This window comes from Pimephales promelas, chromosome 17, assembly GCF_988280905.1.
Source record: "Pimephales promelas chromosome 17, fPimPro1.hap1.1, whole genome shotgun sequence".
NCBI classification, from domain to species: domain Eukaryota; kingdom Metazoa; phylum Chordata; class Actinopteri; order Cypriniformes; family Leuciscidae; genus Pimephales; species Pimephales promelas.
In genome coordinates, this window is record NC_142785.1 from 18,019,464 (window position 1) to 18,036,981 (window position 17,518).

Sequence of the window (17,518 nt, forward strand, 5' to 3'; positions counted from 1 at the left end):
AAAAGGTATGGGAGGCAAAACAGAGGAAGAGGTGGATAAGACAGTACATGTTTCTGATGAAGTAAGGACCACTGTGGACCATGTGCTCATTCATGACCTCACAATGGCTGAGGCGGGTCCGAATGTTGGGAGAACAACAATTTCCTCAATCATTCAAGCATTTCTTAAACAGCATGTATTTCAACAATGTGCACTCTACTCTAATACTGTACTTACTGTAATGCTCCATATTACTGTAGCATATTACATTTGCATTTTACTGTAAATTGTACAATATACACTTTATAAAGATACATATCACAAACAAACTGCGGTAGAAACTGCAGCAGCAGAGAGTGTGTTTATTGTTTGGGACGGGTCGGGATATGTGTGTGTAGACCGGGATCTGACTGAGATTTTAGGGTGGTGGCTGTTTGTTTAACTGGAGCAGCAACAACAGAAGTAAATGCGGTGGAATGCGGTCGGCTAGCTAACTTTACTCCTGTTTAAGTTGGCGAGTTTGGATATATTTATGATCTTATGCAAAGGATTTTGTAACTGCCATGTGATCTTTATAGGTTGGCTTTTCAAATAAAATTCTATTTTTTATTATTTTAAAAAAAGGATTTGGGTGCATTTATTGTGTATAAGGTAAAGTCATTTTTGACAGGAGAGAATAGAGAATAGCCTACTTAGTGCTGATAAATAAAGTCTTTCTGCTTTGTGGCAAACTTCACTGCCAACAAAATAAATAAATAGTTATGATTTAATTATGTGTAGCATATGTATTATTTTTAAACAGTCTTTAGTTTAATAAACAGTAGACTTGCACTAAGAGTTAAGCACTAAACTGAGACTTTCTAATATGTTGTTCCACGTCAAAAATGAAACATTAAAATCATCCTTTAACTCCTGTTGTTTACGGTCTACTAAATGCCTTCTGTTGTTTGTTTGTTTTTGAAAGCAAATAAAAGGCCTTTTGGTAGAATTGTAAAGATGTCCATCTTTAGGTTGTGGCTTTTTGCAGTGAAATCTTTTTTTTATATAAAGTAAATATAAGAAAACATTGTATATTATTTCAAGATGGAGATTAACTGGATTGAAGCAACTATGGTTTACTTACCAATAAACTTTTGTTGTTGTTAATTACATTTTAGCATTGTATAACATTGCATTAAATGTTGACCTTTTGAAGTATTATAATATGATCTTACTGAGACATTATTTGGAATATAGTGACAACTGATACTTATTTGCATGTTATGTAAGTAGTCTGCTATACTGTTATTAAAAACATTTGATAATATATCATTGATTTACATTACAGGCTATTTCAAGAATTTCATCTTACTTTTTGGCCATGAAAAGCACCATATCTTTTTTTCAAAAGTTTGGGGCTCGGAATAAAACCGGTTTCTCTCCTGGAGTGTGAACACCAATGTTCTTCTAGATCATATATTATTTGAGCCATAAAAGCCTGATGTATCAAATTATGAAACACTTCTGACACTTTAAAAAAAATTACACCGTTTTGTCTGAAGGTTCAATAAATCATTAATAACAATTATTTCTTATGCCAAGATTTACAGAGTTAAAGTCTAAAACTAAAATCTAATAATTAAAAAAAAGAAGTCCTAATTTGAGGCAGGCCTGATGCAATTGTTGCCAACAACAAGAAACATGACAAGATAAACATAGAGGTGATGGATTGGAAGGACCACATCTGTGAACTTCACTGTTATGAACTGCATTGAATGATTCACTCTCTGCTGCTGTTCTAGGTAAACCTTTAGCTTATTCGAATTAGTTCAAATTGATTCACTTCATATTACACGTGTTTTATGTTTTCATAGTCAGGAAGAGTCAACTTTTAGTTAGCAATATTGTTTATTTACACAGGTTTATTTACACAGGTTAAAGGTGAGGAGGGATGACGACCGTTCAAGCAGCAATTCTTAAATCTCTTTGCTTCGCTTCTTTGATTCTTTTCTTCTCCTCCCGTTTCTTGGCCTTCTCCTCTAACCAGTTGAACAGTAAAAGTGGCACTTTTCTTTTGCACTTCTGGACGTTCACCTTGTGCTGGGTCTCATTCTTGGGACCGTCAGGAGAGGCTACACAGAAGAGCCTCCTCATGTGCTCATCGATCCGAGACGCCTCATCCGAATAGCCTTGTATGGCCTTGGAGTCTCCCATTTCATTGTGGTGGTCCTCTTCCTTAAATCGCTTGATCTCCTCCACTTCACTCGCCCACGCTTCCTCCTGCACCTCACTGTCCTTCTCCAACCAAGCAATCATCTTCCTCGGTTTGATTTCAGCCTCCGTTGGTGTTAGGGAGCATTCAGACTGTAAGTCACTGGCCAGGATGCTCTTCCCTGTGTCCTCCACGTACACGTTCTCCTCATCCTCGATGTCAACCAGCATAAACAGTTGTGGAGGTGTCTCAAACGGGGAAGAACGGAACAGCGGAGGCTTCCGGCTGGGAGGACGTCTCAGAGCAACGACATCATCAGGTGCATGAGAGGGGCTCAGAGGAAGTCCTTTGGGACGACGCACTTGGGATGAAGGGCACCGAATGGAGAACAGTTCATCAGGTGCTGGAGTGGGACGTGGAGGAACCGCCAATGGAACCATCTGTGGTTTTGCAGGACGCACTTGGGTTGAAGAGTGTCGGATGGAGAACAGTGCATCAGGTACTGGAGTGGGGCGTGAAGGAACAGCAAATGGATGCATCTGGGAGGAATAGAGTTGTAAGGAAACAACCTCATCTGGACATGAAGGACCCGCAGACAGTTTAGGAAGATCCCCTTGCAGAGGAAGCGGAGAAAATGGCAGGGATAACTCGTCCTCAGGTGCTGGAGTATGACGTGGAGGAACAGCAAATGGATGCATCTTGGAGGAAGAGTGTCGGAAGAAAACAACCTCATCTGGACATGAAGGAGCCACCGATGGTTTAGGAGAATCCACTTGCGGAGGAAGTGGAGAATATGGCAGGGTTAACTCATCCTCAGGTGCTGGAACTGGTTTCTCAGGATAAACGGATGGTTTAGTCACTGCCGGCAGAGGTTTGAAGCGAGGTAGCGCGAGGTGTCCGGAGACACTCGGCAGCATTGGGAGTTCTCCCTCTAGTGGCTTTAAGAAGGAAGATGTGATCGGTGAACGCAGAGGTTTGACCTCCTTAAGAAGTGTTGGTCTTTTGATCTTCCGTTCTCTCTTCTTCCTTTTCTTTTCTCCATCTTCTCTATGTCCAGCCGCAACTCCTTGCTCTTCATACTGCTGTTCTCTCGGTGGTGTCTTTCTTCTGTGCAAGAAGGGAGCAAAACACCCAAACAGTTTACTGAACACCATTGTGGGCACCGAATTGCTGCAGCTGAATTCAATATTCGTCGTCAATTTCGCCAGAAAGTCTCAAAAGTCGTTCGATCTATGCAGTAATATCACACCAACAGCAGAAAAAGTCAAAGTTTGTGTTTACAGTTGCCAAGACGAAATCTCTCTATGATGTCACCATTCGAACTCCGCTTCTGGAGCTGCTCAGAGTCCGACAGCTCAAACACACACATTACTTATAATTACTTATTAGGCTACTAATTATTTTCTAAATCCCATATCAACCTCGACCAGTTGACCAATACAACTTGAAACTGCTCTTTAAATTATTTCAAATAAATAATCTAAAATTGCGTTTATTCTTGAACTGACCAAAGTATTAAAAGGGAGAATGTTACATAGGCTACATTTTTTACATGTTATGTTACTATTGTTTTATAGCCTATAACTTAGATATCTATACAGCCTTAACTGGAATTGAATCAGGCATTAAATTAACTACAGTTACTTCCGATCATGCAAGGCATGAAAGTTTTGATAATATTCATAATCGAAAACTGTATTGTTTCCGGTTACAGTGTGAGACGTAGATCCGCTCCAGTCCACCAAGAGGCAGCAGAGAGTGTGTTTATTGTTTGGGACGGGTCGGGATATGTGTGTGTAGACCGGGATCTGACTGAGATTTTAGGGTGGTGGCTGTTTGTTTAACTGGAGCAGCAACAACAGAAGTAAATGCGCTGGAATGCGGTCGGCTAGCTAACTTTACTCCGTCGAGTTTTAGCGAAAATTCACATTATCGCTCAACTTTTATCGACTCATCTGTTGTTTTGTGCGTGTTGAATTTTGAGGACGGGTCATCCCGGTCAGGTCAGCGTTTATTAATTCATTCACAGATAAAGCTAGCGGGATAGCGTGCTAAGTGAACACAGATGCAGGCCATAAAGTGTGTGGTCGTCGGGGACGGGTGAGTTTTCCCATTTTTTCAGTATTATATTTGTCTTGGAATAATGTTTTACAGGTATCAGCCGTTTCTTGGTTTGTTCTCTTGTGTTTTGAGTTTAGGTAACTTGAGGGCCTTTGATTTGGGAACTTTTCGTGCGTGTTGAAACGTTAGCTCACAGAAATTTTAAAATCACGTCTATGTAACTGCTATGTGTATAACGTTAAGTTATACAAGTTAGTTAACTTACATATGAGAGGTAGCTTACAAAGACGAATACAAGTTCCCATTTATATATAACGTTATAGCTCATTAAATCTGTTTTCCACTATGTAGCAGCGAAAAGTACTTGTGAATGATTCTGGACTTAAGCTTTTAAATGTCCGTGTACTTGTGGACTGAGTCAAACTGTTTTATTAGTGTTTTTCGCACGGTGTTGCTAAACTAACCTTAGCCCTTCCCTAAGAGTTTTCCTTTAAATGTTACGTCATACAGTATACTTGAGCAAATGCTGTCTGTCTGAATGTGTGGGAGTGCTGCAGTGATTAATGAAGTCAACCAAACCCACTTCTATTATTCATATGCAGTGTCATGTTTAAAATAATGTTTTGCCCTAGTATATTTTAATATGGATATGAATCATTGTTTTGCTGAAAAGCAAATATAGAAGATGGTATCAATTTATATCACACAATCAGATGTGTAATTGGTGATTTTTGAGATGTTTTATTTCTTCCCTCAGGGCTGTGGGAAAAACATGCCTTCTGATCAGCTACACCACCAATGCTTTTCCTGGGGAGTACATTCCCACTGTGTAAGGCGACCTCATTCTTAACCTGAGTTTCTTAAAGGGACAGTTCAACCAAAATGAAAATTGTCATTATTTACTCGCCACCATTTCTTTCAAACAAGTGTTCTTCAAAATATTTTCCCTTTGTGTACTGCAGATTGAGAATCATACAGGGTTGGAAGTTTTTTTTTATTTAGGAGTGAACTGTCCCTTTAAAGTAAAACAGAAAACTTTATTAATATGAGTATTAAATATAAAATAATGATTTTCAATATGTTGTCAATTTATATTATAACATTTACTAATTATAATATTTAATAATTAGTTATATTACAATCCTACATTAGTATTGTTTCTGTTCTTGATTCCAACATCTACTTTGTAAATCTACAGTCCTGGTCTTATTGTGAGAGTTTCAACTGTGTGTTATTCTAAGTAAAAAAAAAAAAAAACTAGCTCCACCATAACTTTTTTTTAAACACCTCCCCTTCATCTACCTGGTAGTCTCTTCCCAATGGATAAAAAAAATGTTTACCCATGAAATAATCTGTTTATTCATAAATATGTCAGATATGAAGCTGCATTTCACATTAATTTTAATGTTTGCACTTGCAGTGTCTCTGAAATATATGCTATTAACTTTCATTCAGTTTTGATAATTACTCTGCCAATGTGATGGTCGATGGAAAGCCGGTGAACTTGGGACTGTGGGATACAGCAGGGCAGGAGGATTACGACAGACTTCGACCGCTTTCCTACCCTCAGACGGTACTGTCATTAATAATAGAGCTGAAACTGGTGTATTGCAATATATAAAAAATTAGATGTTTATTTGAGTCTTATCAGTGGACCCATTATTTCCAAAATGTTATCCAAATGGCTTTTTGCTGTTACAGCAAAAAGCCATTTGGATAACATTTGAGAATTGTGACTCTTTGCCTTAACAGGATAGTTCACCCAAAAATGACATTTCTGTAATTAGTTACTCACCCTCATGTCGTTCCAAACCTGAGACTTTCGTTCATTTGAGCGGTTTAGTCCAAATGTTCTGAAGAGACTTGATCACTTTATATGATGAACAGACTGAATTGAGGCTTTTATTCACATTTAAACATTGACAGCAAACAAACAGAAGCTCACCCGAACCAGCTTGGTACGCGAAAACAAACCTCACTGGTTCTCTCTGAAGCTTGAACGGCTGCGTAGCACGAGAATAAATCTAATCGGTTCACACTTGAGCTTCCGTCTACCACAACTGATGTGTGAGTTTAATGATTATATGTCAATAAGAGCATAAATTCAACCTGTTCATCATATGAATTGAGCGGTTTAGTCTGAATTTTCTGAAGAGACACGATCACTTTATATGGATTAGTTTAATGGTCACTTTATGAACTTTTGAAGCATCAAAGTGCGTAGCGTAGCCAAGTAGTTGCGGAGGGACAGAAAGCTTTCAGAATTCATTATAAAGATCTACACTTGTGTTCTAAAGATGAATGAAAGTCTTACAGGTTTGGACAACATGAAGGTGAGAAATTAATGACAGATTGTTAATTTTTGGGTGAACTATCCCTTTATGTTTTGAGAGCAGGAAGAATCTCAAATAGTTTGATGACATACTGCTTAGGAAGTGTGATAAACACTAAGACTTAGGATGGTGAAATGTTTAAAAATAGCCCAGGTCTTGATTCCTGGCAGGCTAAAGTGATGTTGCTCAGAGCATTAATGGCTGCTTTGTGTGGTCGTTGTCTCTTTTACTAAGGCTGTGAGAATGAATGGCTCAATTCTTTGCTGTTGTCATCTAGGCACAAACCTCACTGTGTTTTTTTTTGTTACTCTGTTTCACTTGGGCAACAAGTGAAGTCAATTTACAGTTCATTAATGCAACAGTCTAGTCAATACTGTGTTTTACAGATAGTTGTATAATTCTAAAAGAAAATAGTTGAACATTAGACGGAATAAAAGGAGGGTTTTGTCTGATTTGTGTTTTTCATATCTTCTAGGATGTGTTCTTGATCTGTTTCTCTCTTGTGAGTCCAGCTTCGTTTGAGAACGTCCGTGCGAAGGTAAGCAGGCCCTTGCATATTTTGTTCTTTTAGTCAATGTAGACGACTTTCGCAATGATCACAATGAATGGAAAAGAGGAAGAAGCTCTAAAAATAGTCGTCTGGCTTGACAGATTGAGCAAATGTGATTTTAAAGCCTCAAAATAGCATGTTGATGCTGTAATGAAGCAGACAGAAGGTTCTTTTAAACTATTATATCTGTAAAATGTGACAAATGACATTTGCTGTTGCTGGTAATGAGTCTGTGGTGTTTATCCACGGGTAAAACATAGGTTAGGTTTGAAAATTGCACACTAGCATACTGTTAATATTTCTGGAATTTAGCGCATGTATATTGTGCACATTTCCTCTACCAATTGAATGATTTTGTGTTCAATGGAAGCTCAACGTGTGGCTTTTTTTTTCCCCTCAACAGTGGTATCCAGAGGTCAGACATCATTGCCCCAACACTCCCATAATTCTCGTTGGGACTAAGCTTGATCTGAGAGACGACAAGGACACCATTGAAAAGTTGAAAGAGAAGAAGCTCACTCCCATCACCTACCCTCAAGGCCTCGCTATGGCCAAAGAAATAGGTCAGCACTTCAATAATACACTGCTCTTTACACGTGTGTATGTTAGGGCTGGGTTGACGATATTGCTGCATCGATTTTATTTCATCTTCAATTCAAAATCTCCATTTTAAATTGTGAAGTGCTCATCCGAGGTTGAGTATACTTCGCCAAGCCGTAGCTGTCTGGATCCACTTTAAGTTTTCTTTTGTTTCGGCCGCAGGAGCTGTGAAGTACCTGGAGTGCTCAGCCTTAACACAGCGCGGCCTTAAGACGGTGTTCGATGAAGCCATCCGTGCGGTCCTGTGCCCGCCTCCTGTGAAGAAAAGAAAGAGGAGGTGTCTTATCTTGTGAACTGACTGCACAGACAGCACCAACTGCAATCTGAGCTCACCTGAGAGGAGAACAATGGAGGCAGGGATGATGGGAAATGTGTGTTGGGGAAGAAACATACAGATATTTCTCTCTCTTGCATTGTAATTAGAATTACACCACTAACTAGCTGTTAAGACACCTGAGTATGTGCTTCTGAAGGATGGGACCAGCATTCATAGTTGTTTCCCATCATACATTAAGAAATTCCTGCTGCCTTCTAATGATTTTCTTTATTTTCCCCTCATTTTGATGTTAAGAAACTAAATACTCCTTTCTGTTCCTTCATCTTTGTGAGCCCATTTATATTGTTTACAATCTGCATTTTTGTAGAAAATGAATTATTGCCAAAAGTTAAACCAAGTCGTTGATTTCAATTTGCTCACACTAACGATCTCTTTTTCTTTTCTTTTTTTATTTCTAAAGGGAGGGGGTTTTAATTGTGTACTTGTAAGAGTCAGAGATTGCAGTAACATTGAAGGAACTACTTTACTAGAGGACAGCTGAAGAAAACACTTTATTGGTTCGATGTGTTATGGTTCCCATGTTGGAGAGTTTATTTTGTTTAACTGTATAAGAAACAAACCTAGTTAAAATGCATATAATAGCTTTGTTTTGTCAGCATATAGCCTATTTTCACTACTGTATCTGAATATTCCGAAGGGCAGATCTTGTTTATTCTCTCTCTGTATTTTAGTCAGTCTGGCAGTGTTTTATCCATTTTACAGTCCAAGTATTGTATTTAGACTACAGATCTACCAGTGCCTAGCTTCAGACCAGGATTTTGTTGGTAAGCTTAGCATGTCAGAAATATCTATATTGTAGACACTGTCATGGGGTTTATATATCCTCTAAAGATTGATATCCTTCCATGAACATTGCTACTGATAAATGCAGTGGATATTTGAGAACAGTAATTCAACTTATTTGTTGTAAGACTTACGGACATCAAGTATTAAACTTACAGTTGGTCTTGGTTAAAAAGAAAACGGTTGTAATTTGGCACATGGAATGTTTCAATTAGAAAATTCTGTAACAATGGCAGTTTGAAATGCTTATTCTTGCTTTACTGTCTCCACTAAAACTACAATGTATTAACCTTTATGTCTGAAATAGAAACCCAATCTAAAAACGTTTGTCTTTGTCTTTTGTTTTTCATGTCTGCTGAAATCATTAGTTTATCTACGTAACTAGGCCCAGGAATTCATTTGTCACAGTGTTGGCTATACCTCATTGTATTTAAAAAATGGTTTTTAAATCTAATGTAGTACATACAATAGAGTATGTGATATCTGATGCAGCACAAGTCATTTTTATGTAAAGAGGGAGAGCGGTTTTGTTTGCATGATTGTTCATTGTGGGAAAGACACTGCCACCACCATGGCAGATGAGACTATTCCAGTCAAGTCCCCTTTATTTATATAGGAGATTGTTTCAAAGCAACTATAAAGTGACAACAGGAAAAGTATGCATTTCAGCTTAGGTCATTTGAGTGTTAATTCAGTTATCATTAATTATTAAATTAGTTCAATTTGTCTATAAAGCAGCTCAGCCAAAAATGATGTCATCGTCCAATTCAGTTCTCAATGTACAGTAAAGTGTCCCCAACTAAGAAAGCCAGAGGTGACAGTGGCGAGGAACCTGAACTCCATCAGGTGACAGAATGGAGAAAAAAGCCTGCAGGTTCAGTTGGGGCCAGTTCTCCTGTTGTGCAATCAGCGGAGGAAACTGCTGGCTGCTTCTTCAATGTTCGCTGTTCCACTTCTCCAGCACAAGTTTGGCTGAGACAGCATCTTGTATCCCCATGCCTGCATTTAAAAATGCAAAATATCCAGTCAACACAAATAGCTTTCTCCAGTTTCCACTGACACAAGACAAATTTATCCTTCCAGGAGCCTTATTTTTGTAGATGTGCATAGAATGATCTTAATTGTGAACGTACAACAATTTCCAAACGATTCATAGAACGACCGTATGTACAAAAATGTTCCTAAACGCATCTCCCTTTCTAAATCAACTTAAGTTCAAGCACATAAGTTTATCAATGTTAAATGTGTGTATGTGTACTATTTACAATGCAGTTTCTAATTTACAACTACTAATAATAATAATGCATATTGTGATTGTCTTATTATCATTTATTAATTCAATTTTTTTAATCGAATTACTATTTAAAATGTATTTTATTTTAATCACTGGTATATATATATATGTGCGCAAAAGGTTTGAATGCACAACGTACACATTTTCACATCAAATTTCTTAATTTCGAAGTAGAATGAAATTCATTGAATTTAGAATCAAATCTGATCTCGTGTGTTTTATAATTGAGGCCCCTGGACTAAATTGTGCTTACCAAGAAATGCAACTCAACCCAAATTTCTGGTTAAAGATCAGCAGGCATTGCTTGAGCTTACATAATAAAAATTATAAATAGGAAAAAAGTCTTTATCGTCTCTTGAGAGGATTGAAATGCAAACATCAAGCTTTTTAAGGCATGTTCAGCTACTATGAATTCCTATCCTATCAGTGACGAGAATGCTTTTCTCTTTAGTACATTTTGATCTTGATTTTTGGATCACAGCTGTGGAAAAACAAGTTACCCAGTGACTTGAATACCGTAGTCTTCTCACGCTGAGCAGGAAAGGATCCATTTATAACTTCTCCGAGCTCTGCGAAAACTTGAGCCTGGGGAAAAAAATAATGAGAATTTAAATGTTTAGGACTTTGGACATGTATTGTAAGGTAACTCAAATAAATGTTGGTGGAATAAGTTGCATTTTATTGATCCGACAGCATTAGAGGGAGTGATGCATACTCCAGACAGAACTATGTCTCCTGACTCTGCTGTAGCCCCCTCTCTGCTGTCCACATACACCACAGCCTCTCTCATCAAGACGTCATCCAATTCCCTCCAGTCTGGACGACAAGCGCCAACCGCTGTTACAAAACATCACCGCAATATATTAAAAAACGATGTAGTAAACAACTATGATGGAAAACAACAGTTTACTTTCTTATTCTATTACTGCACAGCACCCAGAGAGGCCACTATTAAGGCAGCGAAATTAATCTGGTCATCTACATTTCATTTTGGCCTTCAATACATGTTAAAGTCACCATGAAACCCAAGTAGCGATTGTTATTGTTTTCCATATTGTGACTATTTAATGGATTGGAAAAAAAAGGCCTGACTTGATTCTATGCATCGGTTATTGGTTGGATTTTGAGAATGTTGGCGTTGCACTCAACAATGGTGGCAGGTAAATCCAAGCTTGCAGGGGTGGGGTTCACAGATCTAATCAAAATTATTCAACCCCCATTGCACATCAGGGTTATTGGCAAAATGTATGACTTTCAGCTGTTGGCAATGAACAAAACAAACGTAATTGAAATAGCTTTTGGTAGATTTTCTGCTACACACCTGACGTCTCCAGTCGACACTTGCAAAATTCTACTTGGTTGATGCCTAAGAGTAGCTATTCTGATCACATAAAATGTGAAATAAAATTGAATCCCGCCTAAGCGTCTCACACTGAGTTGAACAACGTCTCGTTCCTGGCATGGCAAAGGTGACATGATACATTACATCATTTTCCTATAATATGATTATATGCATGATTCAGCAAACCCTTCTGTTAACGCAAACTCTGATTTCTTGAGATGTCATGAGTTTATAAATTTAGATATTTGTCTAGTTTCATTTCTCCTTTTGTTATGTTCGGACCTGATTCAGACACACTGATTGACTGAGTGTTTGGAGACATTTCAGGTTTCAAAAGCATATAATTGTTAATCCTGCAAAAACACAACAAATGTTTAATTGGTTTCCCCAAATTCAACTGAAAATGTCACTTGACTCAAAATTTGTCAAACGCCTAAATAGAATCCCTCACAACAGCACAAATCTGCAAAACAGGTTGTCTCAAGTACATCTGATGCAACTAACCAAGGGCTTCATTAGTTGCACCAAGTGTACTTGGGCTAGAACACATGAAATATCTGACCTGGCTGGGTTTGTTGAGTGTCACGTTTGACTGCCTGTTAGAAATATGGCTAAGTCAAAAGAGTTGTGCAAAAAGTAAAGAGGATAAATCGCACTGCATGTGCCCTAAATGTTCGGAGAAGTTCTACATATGTCACCAGAGAGTCTTTCATTTCATTTGACTTGATTACCACAATAATTTCAACTCATCCTTTTTTTTTTCTTTTTCTTTTTTTGAAAGAAGCAAAATCGAGGTTCCAGTGAGGCATTTACAATAGAGGTGAATAGATTTTTGAGGATTTAAGCAGAAATGTAAAGCTTATTTTTATAAAAGCACTTACATTAACTATTCTATTAAAATTTGTATGTAAAGTTGCTCATCAATTTACAGTTTACAGCATTATACTGTCAAGGGAACAAAGTTGTAAAATTGAATACGACTTTACACAGACAAGATAACAAAAGTTATTTTCTAAAAACTAAAATCATGTTACTATGCACATTGTTTACTTTACTTCTTGTGACTATATTACTTAAACAGTATTTAGATGCAGCTTGCCTGCACAAATGGAAGCAAAGTGTCCATTGGCTGTACCCTTCAAAATCCTTCATTCTGAAGGGCCCTTTGAAGTAGCCAGTTTAGAAAAACCCTTCAATATGTCGGCCATGACTGTTTGAAGTGCCCTTTGGAGGTGGATTTTTCCTGTTTGGAATGCAAACTAATAATTAATTAGTGTTCCTTGAAGTCATTGAATTTCTTTATGCGACAGTCAAATCAGTTTGTGGTTTTACGTGAAGGTGAAAATGTTCCACACGCAGATTGTGACGAGAAGCAGGGCGGGGAAGAGAGCCATGAGAATGGAGCGCCACACACGCCACACCCGTCTCGAGTCCCACGAAGGAGCTCCGGAAGGATAAAAGGATGAGTAATGACAGTGAAAGATGAAAGAGGATCAGGTGACACGTCTAGACTTTATATTGTTGCTTTATTTTTGTTTTTACGGCAGTCGTCGTTCCCGTCGTCGAAACTCGGGAAGGAGGAACGTGCAGGAGTGACGTGAAGGAGGAGAGAGGACCAGGCTCGGACTTTATGTTGTTGCTGCATTTTTAGTTTATGTTTTGTTTCAGTTATCCATGAAAGGCTGGAGTTTTATTTTTGCTCCTTTTTCCCTGAACAATGAACATTGTACTCAGATTAGGTTTGTGTTCAAGTTGGTCAAGCAAATTTGCCACTTTCACCAAAAGAAAACTGCTTGGTTTGAAAGGGATTTCTGTGGGAGCTGTGATATGTACAGTACATTACTACACAATTTATTTTTAAAGCTATATTTTGGGGCTTTTCATAGAAAATCATAGGAGAATGAACTTAAGGTAAGGACCTTAAGCTGGAACATGTACTGGGATTGCCCACGTAGTTATGGCTCTGTAATATTGCTACACTTTTGACAATGGACGTTATTTTGCCTGCTAAATTTCTCATAAATATAGCTAATATGACGGCATCTTTACAGTTAACTTTTGTCGTGACTATATTCACAGTATAGCATAGGCACTTGTAGCGTATTGCATAACAATAAACAATATCCTAACAAAATATCTATTGGAAATCTGTGGGCCAACTGACCTGCTACGTGGGCACCTGATTTGACCCACTCGCCAAAGAGTATCGGTTCACTAGCACCTGTGGCAGTGACTATTACATCAGCTCCCATCACAGCCTCCTTCACCGAAGAACAAACTCTAACAGGGCCTTGGAGATCATTAACAAACCGATGAGCCATTTCTCTCCTTCGACTCCACACTCGGACCTGAAATAAATACAACACTGGATGACACACAAAAAATTGTTTATAACCTGGATATATGGACATACTTCCCATGTTCAGACTAATTACCTCTTTGAACTTAAAGACCTTAGTAAAGACATCATAATGGCTTCTAGCCTGTTGCCCTGAACCAAGGATACACAACACCTTTGAAAGAGCTGGCATGAACAGCTGGAGAGAGAAAACATATTCAGAATAAGTGACTTTATATGTTACAACATAACAAATTTAGGTTCTGTTTGAGATGAACCTACTTTAGCTGAAATGGCTGACACTGCTGCGGTTCGTTTGGCTGTGATGGCCTCCCCATCCATTATCTGACATTAGAGATACAGTTACAGAACTAAAGCATTTCTAGAGCAGAACTACTGTATGCTGTTCTAACATTTACTTTCCTTTATATGCTCTGGATTTATCCAGTTATTTATTGTAGGATGGTATTGTGGCCATCCATCCTCCATAGTAAAATGACTGATCATCACTAATGGATGGGTGGGAGGATAAATGAAATTCAGACATCCAATGATATTAATATTTTCTATGGTTAACATGTTTTACCTCTATGCTACAATTTTTTTTTGTTTGCAAGTTTAGTTCAAGGTTTTAAATAGACACTTGTGATTGACAAAGATGGCAATTTAGTAAATCTCAGACATGTGCACACGACGATATGAAGGCAATCTGTTTTCCCAAGGAATGAATGAGCTTTATGTCTCACCGCTGTGACATGCCCATGCTCGGGATCGAACAGTAACAGTGTGGCTTGAGTTGATGGTAAACTGGAGCCCTGTGCACGTTGGTAGAAAGTCACCATCTTTGTGCATAAAATACCCTCAGCGGCCAGATATGAAGGCATCACGCCTAAAAACCTGACGAATGCATCAAGAGTTTACTTCTATAGAAATATGTCAGTAAACGATAGCAATATTTTGAAACATGGATTCATTCATACCCATTGTGTTGCTGTATGGGGACCACAGATCTCACAGGCTGGATAATTTCAGAACTGTCCCGTTTAGAAAACGTTCCCATGATAGACTCCAGTCTGGGAATCAGATCGTCGTAACTGAGGCAATGTTCCACCTCATGTTTGTTTAATAAGACGGGAGACTCTGCCATATTGGTATCAAAAACTTCTCGGTTTGTTTGTTTTGGACTTTGGTTCCAAAGTCACGTGGTTGGTTCGTTTGAGTCCAACACGCGCATTTTCACCTTATATCTAAAACAAAAGTCTTCATACATAACCACAAAGAAAAACAAATAAATAAAACATTTGAAACGCGACTTTAAACGTTTATGTTACATATGCATATTTACCCCCAAACACAACATGTGGCGTCACACTTCTTTGTGAACAGCTCACTGGTGTCATTTTCAGACCTTCGTCCAGTTATTTATGTAACAAAAATGTAAAAACTAATGAAATGTAATACAAATATTGTTTCTTGTTTGGAAGTCACATGGCTGAATGTACAGCCAAACAAAACTACGTTTTAGTCTTTTTTCTCAAACTCAAATTGCAATGCACAATTAGTAACCATCAAAAACCCCCATCACAATTAACCTAAGATGTTTTAGCTTGAAGAAAATGTATTGGCTTAATGGAAGATTAAATGCTTCAGTTTTGTTCACTTTCATTTTGCGTGACTTGAAAGTCATCAAGAAAAATTACGCATTAAAAATAAAATAAAAAATAGACCAGTTTAAGATGTCCACCAAAATAATCTTCAATCTTATCTGGCATCTGTCAGTATTTATTGTACTTGTATATACCATGGAAAAAAAATGCAATAACATTCTCCAGTTAGCATTAGATAACACCAGAAAATAGAAGACCATTTTACTTAAAAAAAAAAAAAGCCAGCGTTTAAAAATGTTAGATGGGTTTGATAAATGTTCATACTGCACAAACAACCAAACAAATTTAATTTTAACCGAACTTTATTTCGGCTGTCAGAAACTGAGGATCATACTCAACATTGCTTAATTTTAGCATGCAAGAAAAACAAACAAAAACAAAGTAAAAAAAGAGATCACTGTTTAAAAAAACCTGAAAGCAAAGGCGTAAAAGGTATGAGCTCAAACTAAGAGTCTTTCAATAGACATCTGCACAGACTGAATCTGAGGTTTCAGCTGCGATCCCTCTTTGATGGTGACTGATGTGGCAATGACAGGTCTTGACACTCCACATGCACGTCCGAGAGCTTGTTTAGAGCGCACAAAGACATACGGCACGTTCTTATCCTCACACAGCAGCGGCAGGTGTAGAATGATCTCCAGAGGTTCAGCATCAGCCGCCATCACAATGAACTCAGAAATCCCACGGTTAAGAGTTTTAGTGGCTGTGGAAGACAACGAGAGTCAGAAAAGGCACAAGTAACATTCCCAATATGTAGATAATTTAGCTGATCTTATATTAAGTTACTAATTTTGTGTAATATTTGAGGTTATCAGTTATTTTTGTCTCCCATTCTAATAAATTCTATCAAGTTCTATTAACTCTATAAGTTAATATAATGAAAAATAAATGTATAATAACTTTGAATGGATATATTAAATGAAATTACACACTTCGGTCAAGCAGGAGCGTGAACGCTTAAGATTCTTTAAAAATGTGTATCAAACTATGCAAATATGACAAACTTATAAATTACATCTTTTACAAAACCAATTAAAAATGTTTTCATGAAAGTGGAATACAATAATACATGAAATTTAAAGAATATGAAATAATAAGTGTAGGGCTAGATGAATTACACATAGCATATTCTTATTTGTATGTATTGTACACGCAAAAGTATTGCGATTTATTAGATGAACCTATATTATATAACTGAGCTGAGATCAGTTAAAACCATTAAATACTCATCCATGGGATCACCAGATCAACGCCATCCAGCGGCGAACCATCGGAATTTAGTTTTTTATATATATATATATATATATATTAAAAAAAAAAAAAAACTTCACGAAGTGTTTCGAAAGCGCCCATTGCTAGTAGCCTAAAATGCACTATTTTTTTTATCATAGATGTTACTGGTCTTAATGGAGAAACATCCATCACGTGGAGGTACTTTACCTTCATTGGCCCCTTTTCTCAGCTGTTTGTAGTTCGACGCCTGCTGCACAAGGTCCAAAATGGTTTTGGAGAGCGTGGCGTCTGCCAGAGGATAGGCTTTAGGGTTCACTTCAGCTTCAGTCTGTGTGAAGAATAAACACAAAACAACAAATAGTTATCAGCAAAACACCCAACTAACGTTACACAAATTTAACCGGGGGACACTTAGAATCAGGTCAACAATGTTTGTATTCAGATATACAGCTAAAATGGATAAAAACATAAACCTTAACTTTTTAATAAATGTTTACGGTTATGAACATTCCTTTGGCAGGCATAATTAAAACATCTAAACGTTGAATGTAGTGAACGAATCAGAGAAATAACGTTACTATAAAGTCCCACATGTGATACTCACCATCGTGTTTGTTGCGTTTGCGCCGGTGACTAACTTGGATACACACAGGTCCTCTCGGCAATAGCTTCACGGAGGAGAGTACTATTTACGTGAACAGAAAAAGGCTAAAGCTGACCAAATAAACTAAATAAATCGTTTTAATGACCAACGCAGCTTAGAGATTTGCCCTGCTACCCGCTTTCCTGCGTCTCGTAACACGTGTTAGT

At 37.7% G+C, this 17,518-nt stretch overlaps 4 protein-coding genes across 4 annotated transcripts; 1 reads left to right on the top strand and 3 right to left on the bottom strand.

Moving 5' to 3' along the window:
* Nucleotides 1-1,861: 1,861 nt before the first annotated feature.
* LOC148971507 (uncharacterized) lies at nt 1,862-3,470 on the bottom strand. The gene has a single exon (XM_089122058.1). It carries the CDS (start codon nt 3,322-3,324, stop codon nt 1,921-1,923), a length of 1,404 nt encoding a protein of 467 aa, XP_088978184.1. The 5' UTR covers nt 3,325-3,470; the 3' UTR covers nt 1,862-1,920.
* Nucleotides 3,471-3,951: 481 nt separating this feature from the next.
* rac1a (Rac family small GTPase 1a) lies at nt 3,952-8,416 on the top strand. The gene is made up of 6 exons (XM_039653248.2): nt 3,952-4,270; nt 4,989-5,060; nt 5,687-5,804; nt 7,040-7,102; nt 7,518-7,677; nt 7,877-8,416. The coding sequence occupies exons 1-6, from the start codon at nt 4,236-4,238 to the stop codon at nt 8,005-8,007; spliced, it is 579 nt and encodes a 192-aa protein (XP_039509182.1). The 5' UTR covers nt 3,952-4,235; the 3' UTR covers nt 8,008-8,416.
* A 1,005-nt stretch (nt 8,417-9,421) lies between these two features.
* crym (crystallin, mu) lies at nt 9,422-15,010 on the bottom strand. The gene is made up of 8 exons (XM_039653247.2): nt 14,789-15,010; nt 14,555-14,705; nt 14,091-14,153; nt 13,906-14,007; nt 13,635-13,818; nt 10,844-10,965; nt 10,629-10,713; nt 9,422-9,833 (listed from the first exon to the last, which is right to left on the bottom strand). Exons 1-8 carry the CDS (start codon nt 14,953-14,955, stop codon nt 9,769-9,771), a joined length of 939 nt encoding a protein of 312 aa, XP_039509181.1. The 5' UTR covers nt 14,956-15,010; the 3' UTR covers nt 9,422-9,768.
* Nucleotides 15,011-15,759: 749 nt separating this feature from the next.
* On the bottom strand, nt 15,760-17,518 carry snu13b (SNU13 homolog, small nuclear ribonucleoprotein b (U4/U6.U5)). Its single transcript, XM_039653249.2, has 3 exons — nt 17,313-17,518; nt 16,916-17,036; nt 15,760-16,178 (listed from the first exon to the last, which is right to left on the bottom strand). Exons 1-3 carry the CDS (start codon nt 17,313-17,315, stop codon nt 15,916-15,918), a joined length of 387 nt encoding a protein of 128 aa, XP_039509183.1. The 5' UTR covers nt 17,316-17,518; the 3' UTR covers nt 15,760-15,915.

Coding starts and splice junctions, on each gene's coding strand:
- crym (XM_039653247.2), bottom strand. CDS start 14,955: ATGGCAGAGTCTCCCGTCTTATTAAACAAACATGAGGTGGAACATTGC. Junction 14,008..14,090: donor TGTCAGCCATTTCAGCTAAA/GTAGGTTCATCT, acceptor TTCTCTCTCCAG/CTGTTCATGCCAGCTCTTTC. Junction 13,819..13,905: donor AGGTCTTTAAGTTCAAAGAG/GTAATTAGTCTG, acceptor TATTTATTTCAG/GTCCGAGTGTGGAGTCGAAG.
- snu13b (XM_039653249.2), bottom strand. Junction 16,179..16,915: donor GAGAAAAGGGGCCAATGAAG/GTAAAGTACCTC, acceptor TGTCTTCCACAG/CCACTAAAACTCTTAACCGT.
- rac1a (XM_039653248.2), top strand. CDS start 4,236: ATGCAGGCCATAAAGTGTGTGGTCGTCGGGGACGG. Junction 5,805..7,039: donor CGCTTTCCTACCCTCAGACG/GTACTGTCATTA, acceptor CATATCTTCTAG/GATGTGTTCTTGATCTGTTT. Junction 7,103..7,517: donor TTGAGAACGTCCGTGCGAAG/GTAAGCAGGCCC, acceptor TCCCCTCAACAG/TGGTATCCAGAGGTCAGACA.
- LOC148971507 (XM_089122058.1), bottom strand. CDS start 3,324: ATGGTGTTCAGTAAACTGTTTGGGTGTTTTGCTCCCTTCTTGCACAGA.